The sequence below is a fragment of the Pyrus communis genome, chromosome 1 (assembly GCF_041283825.1).
Source record: "Pyrus communis isolate YQ-2024b chromosome 1, ASM4128382v1, whole genome shotgun sequence".
Lineage (NCBI taxonomy): Eukaryota > Viridiplantae > Streptophyta > Magnoliopsida > Rosales > Rosaceae > Pyrus > Pyrus communis.
In genome coordinates this window covers 9,201,337-9,209,687 of record NC_142565.1, presented here as the reverse complement: position 1 = coordinate 9,209,687, position 8,351 = coordinate 9,201,337, and the positions used below count along the sequence as shown (strand labels likewise).

The 8,351-nt window shown below is 38.3% G+C and overlaps 2 protein-coding genes across 2 annotated transcripts; one reads left to right on the top strand and one right to left on the bottom strand.

Moving 5' to 3' along the window:
- Window positions 1-566: 566 nt before the first annotated feature.
- LOC137721502 (NAC domain-containing protein 43-like) lies at window positions 567-2,801 on the bottom strand. Its single transcript, XM_068460595.2, has 3 exons — window positions 2,440-2,801; window positions 2,023-2,303; window positions 567-1,688 (listed from the first exon to the last, which is right to left on the bottom strand). Exons 1-3 carry the CDS (start codon window positions 2,624-2,626, stop codon window positions 891-893), a joined length of 1,266 nt encoding a protein of 421 aa, XP_068316696.2. The 5' UTR covers window positions 2,627-2,801; the 3' UTR covers window positions 567-890.
- A 3,119-nt stretch (window positions 2,802-5,920) lies between these two features.
- On the top strand, window positions 5,921-7,671 carry LOC148699107 (uncharacterized). Its single transcript, XM_088680706.1, has 2 exons — window positions 5,921-7,277; window positions 7,451-7,671. Exons 1-2 carry the CDS (start codon window positions 5,921-5,923, stop codon window positions 7,495-7,497), a joined length of 1,404 nt encoding a protein of 467 aa, XP_088536832.1. The 3' UTR covers window positions 7,498-7,671.
- Window positions 7,672-8,351: the final 680 nt, after the last annotated feature.

Genomic DNA, 8,351 nt, shown 5'->3' with positions numbered 1-8,351 from the left:
ATATAAACAAATAGGCACAAATGTTAACTTGAGAGACGCACGAACGTCTTTATGCCCTACTGAAAGAAAAAAGAAAAAAAACTTTCATCGCACTGATCGCTTGAATACGACATACTCCAAGACGAAACCACAATGGTGTCATTCAACAAAGGGAAAGAGTCAAAACATACAATTTTCCCACAATGGTGTCATCATATCCCTACCAGTACTAATTAGTACTCAACTCCCTCTCCGTCAACCTATTTTCATTACAAATTCTTTTATTTTCCTCTTCTTTGATGACGAGACAAAGATGCAAATCTTACGTTTCTCTCTATATGATTCCGTTCCATTTTGACTTCTTAAAAGTAGGGCAACTCTCTCTCTCTCTCTCTCTCTCTCTCTCTCTCTCTCTCTATGAGTTGTGATCATGTACATGAACCCTTGAGTTACAGTGATGAGAGGATTGATAGGTTGAGCCATGGGGCTCGATATCCGCAAACAAACCGACAAACCACGTGACAGAAAGATGAATTGATGATGATGATTATATGGTCCATCACCAACTTGAATATCATCTTACAAGATAAAAAAAAAAGTGAGAATTATTATTGCATTTGGAAAGAGATAATAATCAGTATACTAAGACTACTAGTAGTACTCCACTCAGAGTCACCACCCCTTGTAAAATACATGATTCTTGACATGAACAGTGACAAAAATTAATAGTAGACATCGTGATTAAGCGAATAATGGTAATTTGACAGCGCCATCCCATCTAAAACTCCAAAACAAACTTTATTTATCTAACATATGTGTTTATACTACTGTGCTTGTAATTATATATTTCTTTGACTTGGACGGACTAGATAACATTCTTATATGATATTATATGATATCGGGTTGTTCCGTTATATAGGACCGTTCGACACGTGGCACAGCGTGTCGGAGGATGACAACGACAATGATTGTCGATCGAAATTCCACAGGTCGATCGCGCTGTTGTTGTAGTCGTGTGTGGCCTGGTAGGATTTGTTGGGTGAAGACAACGATCCTCGTAGGGTACTTCGTAATTGAAGTTCATGATCATGATCATCATTGTCATAAGAAAGAGTGTTGTGGGGGTCAGTGATGAAACAAGCTAATTGCCTAGAGGTCTCGGTTTGTCCATTGAGTTGTGAAGCCACAAGGCGGTCTAAAGCTGCCCAGTTGGTGAGTCCTGAGTCCATGTGGTGTGCATGGTAATCCATGTTTTGGTGATGATCAGTGACTGGACTCACCTGGTGGTTATTAACCTCTGTGACCATCATCTCCTCATGAATGTTTGGTTGGTAACAATCCTGGCTGCTTGTGGAGTTTGGGCTGTCTAGGGTCGGAAGTTTCAAGAACCTCTCATGGAAGGCAATATGACTAATAGTATTACTAATGCCTGTGTTGATTGGTTGGAGGTTAAATCTTGTGCTATTATTGCAAATGTAGGCTTCATTCTCTTCTTCCTTGCATGCCCTTCCCGTGTATTGAATTATTTGCTCCAAAGCTCCCTCGGGACACGAATCAAACAGTGATTGGCCACCTTTTGTTTCCGATGTGATGGATGTAGTTGGACTCAAAATTGGGCTGCTCAAACTTCTGTGGAGGCTTTTCTTCTTGAATATTCGGCAAACCACCCATCCCTCTTCTTGTGCTGCATCTCCCACAACTGTGGGTACCTGATCATATGAATGAAACATACATAAGCATCGTTTATTGTCAGAAAGATGTTTGGATGTCCAGTTTTTGTACAACACATTCCATGACAAGTGGTAGTCGAGAAAAATCTCTTAGATGTAAAACATAATTAAGGAGGACAATGTTTTTTGCATATCATGTTTCTCCTTGTACACATTCCTGTTCAAACTGTCCCTTGAATTTCTTTTGTTTATTCGATAAAAGGTCATTCATAAGTAGGAATACATGGAGATAATAAAATGGGCATATGAAAATCATTTCTCATAAAAAATGACGTTATTAACTTACGATTGTAGGGTATTCAAAATGGCTTACATTAGTGATATTGCAATTGCTAGTATTATTGTCGTCGAGTCTATATTCATGCATGATCCAATCAGACTTTTGGCCATGGGGAGCTCGGCCTTTGTAGAACACAAGAGTCTTCCTCATACCGATCCGCCTGCAGTTGCTGCATATGACTTTATCACGGCCAGTTGCCTTCCAGAATCCGGCAGCAGTTGCACGATTTGTTCGTGTTCCAGTCGGGTACTTCTTGTCTTTATGGCTGAAAAAATACCAATCATTCTGTGGTGTAGTTCCTATCTTACACTTCTCTGCAAAAATTCCATTACTATAAAAACTTTGGTTCATATGAATAATCAATAAGTTCAAAATATAAAATGGCTACATAGATGTATACGTCTTATTATATATATATATATATATATATATATATATGTATGTATGTACCTTGTATATCCCATGGCTCAAGCTTATTGAGATCGACTTCACGTATGACATCGAGATCAATCTTCTGATTTGAAGCCTTCTTCTTCAAGTAGTACTGCAAGAGTTCCTCTTCGGTTGGATGAAACCTGAAACCAGGAGGGACTTGAGATTGCCCATTTACAGATATGCTCATGTTTTCAGGCGCCATTTTGATTAACAAATATGAAAGGTTTCTGGAATCTTCTTTTGAAGAATCCAAAATAATATAAGTAGTTAAAACGATGAGATGGAGTACTGAAGAAGTGTGTGAGAGAGAGAGAGAGAGAGAGAGGGAGAGGGAGAGGGAGAGAGAGAGAGGAGGATGTAATAACAACTAAGTGTACGCAAGGATTATGAGGGAGTACTATATATATACGTTGTTGGACGAGGAGGGTGAGAACATACATGAAAAAAATTTAAGCTTTTGGTTCTCATGGGACACGTGTACACATATGATTTTTATAAAGTGTAGGGTTAGTTTCACTATGTTCCGAGAAGAACCACCCACCTTACATTACACAGAAGTGGAAAGACGTGGGGTCCATGGATGTGGGTATCAACAAGGGGTCCCACAGAGAGGACGGTGTGGGAAACTCGCTAGTGTGTAGGGCGCAAGCTCACATCCACAACTGAGACCCTCGACCATAAAATCTCCTTAGAAAACCACCTATTAAACAGCCATGGACCATTCTCTCTCTCTCCCTCTCGCTCTCCCCCTCCCTCCCTCTCTCCTTTGTGCAACCACCGCGACAAAAAACAGATAGTGGGGTATGTGCGTAGGGATTGCTCTTTCATGGCCCATTAGATGAGAGAGATAACAATGTGAGGAAATGACTTTAGCCGAACTTCTGGGGAAAGCCCTTTGATTTCTAAATCTCATATTGTATGAATGTATGAGGCCAACACTTAGCTCAAAGCTGCTTTGGTTTTCATAAACGGTCCATGGCCCGCTCTTCAGTAAGGGTAAGAAGTGTGACCGTCTGCTATCGAAGGGCCTTACGTTTGGATTTTCTTGAACGAATTTGATGATTTGCTACAACAGTGTTTTTTCGGTTTTCTCTTTTTGTTGTTCAAAATAACTGATTAATTTGTATGACCAACGATTAATCTTTATTAATTTCTTTTATTCCAATAGTTTTTTTTAATTATTTTAACGTTCGGAACAGTTTTAATTGCATCAAATAAAATTTTAAAATTTTGATTTGATCCTCTGAATCAATTCTTAGTTGTTCGTGTTCTTTTTATTGTTAATATATGTATATACATGTGAATATTTAATATTAGATTTTTTTTTATACAATGATATATTTACATTGAGGGGTGAAGAATAAATTGGTTGCGAACTCATCATTTCCAAGATTAGAATCTAAAATCAATTACTTACAAGTAAAGAAGAATACCACTAGATTGAAGTACTAAATGTTAAACTAGTTATATATTAATATAATAATTAAAGAGCAAAAAAAATTAACCATAACATGCCTCTCTCTCTCTTTCCTAAACCTAGCATGCATACAACAAGGTTCTAAAAGACATCAGGCGTTAGTTGGGCGGCGAGTTAGGGCCTAGCCCCTAGTCGGCTAAGCGGGGCCTAGGCGGATCTAAGTAAATCTATTATATTTTGTGCAAATAAATATATGTTTATACTTAAAAGTTAAAATATATATAATTTCATTATAAAGTACGAAATAGAATGACATATATATTAGAAAGTATTCGAACATAATGAAAACATAGGATCATGCATATAATGTGTATTCATTTAAGTATTTAACAAGTCTTTTACAATTTATTGAAAAAAATAAAATACCAAATGAAAGTTATTTATTTTCTTTCTAAATGAGTTGCAACCTAGGCAGATCTGGACAGGCCAGGCAGGCGCCTCAGCAGGTCTAGGCGTCATTTCTTAATTTTCAAATGCCTAAGTATTAATCGGGGCGGTGGCCAACTATCTAGCCGCCTAGGTACTGCTAGGCGGGGATTTTTAGAACAGTGATAACATTCCTTATGTTTTTGTTTTCTTTTCCATTCTCTCCATTTCAATCTTGCTTCATGTATCTCTCAAGTTCTTAACTCTAATTTTAGTTATTGAGAAAAATAAGAAACTAAGAAATAGGTTATTCAATTAAAGTGGTTGAAAAATTACTTAGAGTTGACTATCCCATAAAAAAGATTAGATGAATGGGCATCTTGGAGAAGAATATGTTGGAAATGCTTGATTTAAAAATTTGATTGATGATTTTGCCTATAGGAGTTCGAAGAAGAAAGTTTTTATGAATGTAAACTTATATAATTATATTAGTCGGACTATTATAATTATATAAGTTTACATTCATAAAAAATTTCTTCTTCGTATTAAAGGGAATTTTAACAAAATACTCTCGGTACTGTTCATTTATAATTATATAAGCTTACATTCATAAAAAATTTCTTCTTCGTATTAAAGGGAATTTTAACAAAGTAGTCTCGGTACTGTTCACTTTTAATGAAAAACCACATTATCCCTAAATCTCTAAACCTTCAAACCAAATCAATGGCTCTTTCCAATCCCACCTTTCGTACCCACCCCAAAACCCTATCAAACCCTCGATTCGCTGCCTTTTAACGCCATCCTCCATCATCTCCCTTCGCTTCCTCTCCCTCGCCAACCCTGAACGACGCCAGCGCAAGCGCCACTTTCGCCTCGAACCCCCTCTCTCCTCCCTCCACCGTAACCAGAAACAACAATTGTAACAGTCCCCAAGAAAAGTGATGAACTTCGGCAGCAAGCTCGGAGTGTGACGAAGGTGGACGTAGAGTCGTCGTTTTCATCTCCAGATCCGGTGAGATTCGACCGAAATCTCACGTACAGTTGGTTTCCTAATTCGATCGAAATCTCGCGTACAATTGGTGGACTGTCTATCGCCAGTCAGCGGCGAGAATGTGCTTCCATCAGGTCTGTGGGCTGTAAGATTAGTGAAGTAAAAAAAACCAACCTCCAAGTGAAAGATAAATCTATGGCAGAAATGAATGACACTTGTCAATATCCTATATAGTTTGTTATAAGGTAGTTAGATAGCAGTTAGTCCTTAGCTTAGTAAGAAGGTGTTGTAACTACATATAACAGATTTTGTAAACTGTAAAGTGTGTGAAAAATAACAAGTCTTTTATTCTCTCTAAATTTGTTTTCTCTCCTGACTCTCTATCTCTCTCATTTTTTCTTCTTTCTTCTGCGTTCTTTCTTCTTTCTTCATCTTTAAGTTTTCTGCAATTCTTACATGGTATCATCGCCGTAGGTGAATCCAATGCTTCCGCATACTATCTGACACATATATTTCTTTCTCTCAATCCTCTGATTTGTAAATTTTTCTGAGATTTCTGGGCTCATCAAAGTCCCGATACTCAAGATCCTCGTCTCCTATACAGTTGCCCACCAATTGTTCGATAAAAGTTCGAAGTCAAGTACTCTCTTGTTGTTTCACCAATGGTTACCGCAGTGCAATTGCATATTGTGCAATCACCCATTACAAGTCTCATCTCTACAGTGTCGTCTTCTGTTACAGTCAAATTGGATGATTCAAACTATCTTGTATGGAGTTTTCAGATCAATCTTCTGCTTGACAGTCATGGAATTCTTGGGTTTGTTGATGGGTCCAAGCAATGTCCACCAAGGTTTCTTGATGAAGCGAATATTGAAGGGGTTGAAACTGATGCCTATCAGGTTTGGAAAATGCATGATCGGGCTCTTATGCAGCTTCTCATAGCTACATTGTCATCCACTGCGATTTCCTGTGTGCTTGGCAGTACAACTTCTCATGCAATGTGGACAAATCTCAAAGAAAGGTTTTCTACAGTTACAAAGACAACCATTTTTCAGATGAAAACAGAGCTTCAGAACATAGAGAAGGGGTCCGATTCAGTGTCTGTCTATCTGCAAAGGATCAAAGATGCCAGAGATCATCTTGCTGCAGCTGGTGTTCGATTTGATGATGATAACATAATCATCCTTGCTCTAAAAGGGTTGTCTGCTGATTATAATACATTTCGGTATGTTATTAGAGGCAGAGAGAATGAGATTTCTCTGAAAGAATTTCGATCACAGCTTCTTGCTGAAGAAGCTATAATTGGACAGTCTTGTGAATCTTCCTTGGCTTTTGGAACTGCAATGGTTGCAAGCACTCAATCTGAAAAAGGCAAAACTCTTAGTCTTGATCACAGTTCAAGCCAAGACTATAGTTTTAATGGAGGATCTACTTCTAATGGATTTCACTCTGGACAAGGGTCATTTTCTTCAAATGGCTCTGAAAATATTAATGGCAGTTATGGCAATACAATGTCTTCTGGGGGATACAAGGGGACACATTACAAAGGTAAAGGAAGAGGCAAATTTCAGTATAACAATGGTCCCAGATTTCACTCTCTACCATACAATTCTAGTCCTGGAATTCCTGGCGCCCCAAAGGCTTTTCAACATACCTGTCCTGATCATCCCAATGAGATTCCCACTTGTCAAATTTGTAACAAAAAAGGTCATGTGGCTGCAGATTGCTTTCAAAGGCATAATACATCAACTGCTGGACATGGAGTAGCTATTCAATGTCAAATTTGTTGGAAGTTTGGACACCCTGCTACTCAATGTTATCACAGAAACAACTTTGCATATCAAGGGAGACTACCCTCCGTTAATCTCACTGCGATGCAAGCAAGTCACAATCCTTCTTCATCATATGAACAGTTCTGGGTTGCGGATACTGGTGCCACATCTCATATGACTTCAGAGCTTGTGAATCTTGACATGGCTACTCATTACCAAGGCACAGATACAATAACCACTGCCAGTGGTGCAGGTTTGACAATTTCTAATATTGGTACATCTACACTGCAAGCTCCTCGCCACATCTTTACACTGAACAATGTGTTGCACGTTCCTAAACTTTCACAACACTTATTATCCATATATCAACTCTGCAAGGATAACAAGTGTAGATTCATATGTGATGATATTTCCTTTTAGGTTCAGGACAAAATCACAGGGAAAATTCTTCTCAAGGGGCTGTGTAAAGCTGGCTATTACCCCATCCCGTTTAAGTCTCCACAGCAGAAATCACCTGCATTATCCACATTACATGCATGTTATCTAGCCAAACCAGTTACTACAAGCTTATGGCATCAACGATTAGGGCATCCCTCCAATAAAGTCACCTCTGCAATGCTCCAACACATCAATCCTTCTGCATTCACATATACCTGTCACAACATTTGTACTCCTTGTTTGGAAGGCAAATTTACAAAGTTGTCTTTTTCTTTTCCTGCAACTAAGTCTGTAACTCCATTAGAGGTTATTCATAGTGATGTATGGGGACCTGCCCCTGTGCTGTCATTTGAAGGGTATAGGTACTATGTTAGTTTTGTGGATGAATGTACTCGATACATATGGATTTTTCCATTAAGAAATAAAGCAGAAGTTTTTCAAATCTTTGTTAAGTTTCATGCCTACTTACATAACCAGTTTTCTGCACATATTAAAATCTTCCAAAGTGATGGTGGTGGTGAATTCATAAGTCATCAATTCCAACATTTTCTCACAACCAAAGGCATTTTGCATAAAAAATCTTGCCCATACACTCCAGAGCAAAATGGATTGCCAGAAAGGAAGCACATACATATTTTGGAAACTGCCATCACCTTATTGCAAACAGCTACACTTCCTTCCAAATTCTAGTTCTTTGCTTGTTCCACAGCCATTTATTTGATAAATAGAATGCCTTGTATTTCCTTACAAATGCAATCTCCTTACCAATTATTATTTGGTCACTCTCCACCTCTTACACACCTCAAAGTATTTGGGTGTGCCTGTTACCCTCTCTTAAAACCTTATAACAGCTCCAAACTCCAACCCAAAACCATAACCTGTA

Excerpts from the sequence above, each read along its gene's own strand:
- LOC137721502 (XM_068460595.2), bottom strand. The coding sequence starts at position 2,626 with ATGGCGCCTGAAAACATGAGCATATCTGTAAATGGGCAATCTCAAGTC. Across the intron at positions 2,304-2,439 it reads TGAGCCATGGGATATACAAG|AGAAGTGTAAGATAGGAACT; the intron begins GTACATACATAC and ends GAATTTTTGCAG. Across the intron at positions 1,689-2,022 it reads GCAATTGCAATATCACTAAT|GTACCCACAGTTGTGGGAGA; the intron begins GTAAGCCATTTT and ends TCATATGATCAG.
- LOC148699107 (XM_088680706.1), top strand. The coding sequence starts at position 5,921 with ATGGTTACCGCAGTGCAATTGCATATTGTGCAATCACCCATTACAAGT. Across the intron at positions 7,278-7,450 it reads TACAATAACCACTGCCAGTG|GTTCAGGACAAAATCACAGG; the intron begins GTGCAGGTTTGA and ends ATTTCCTTTTAG.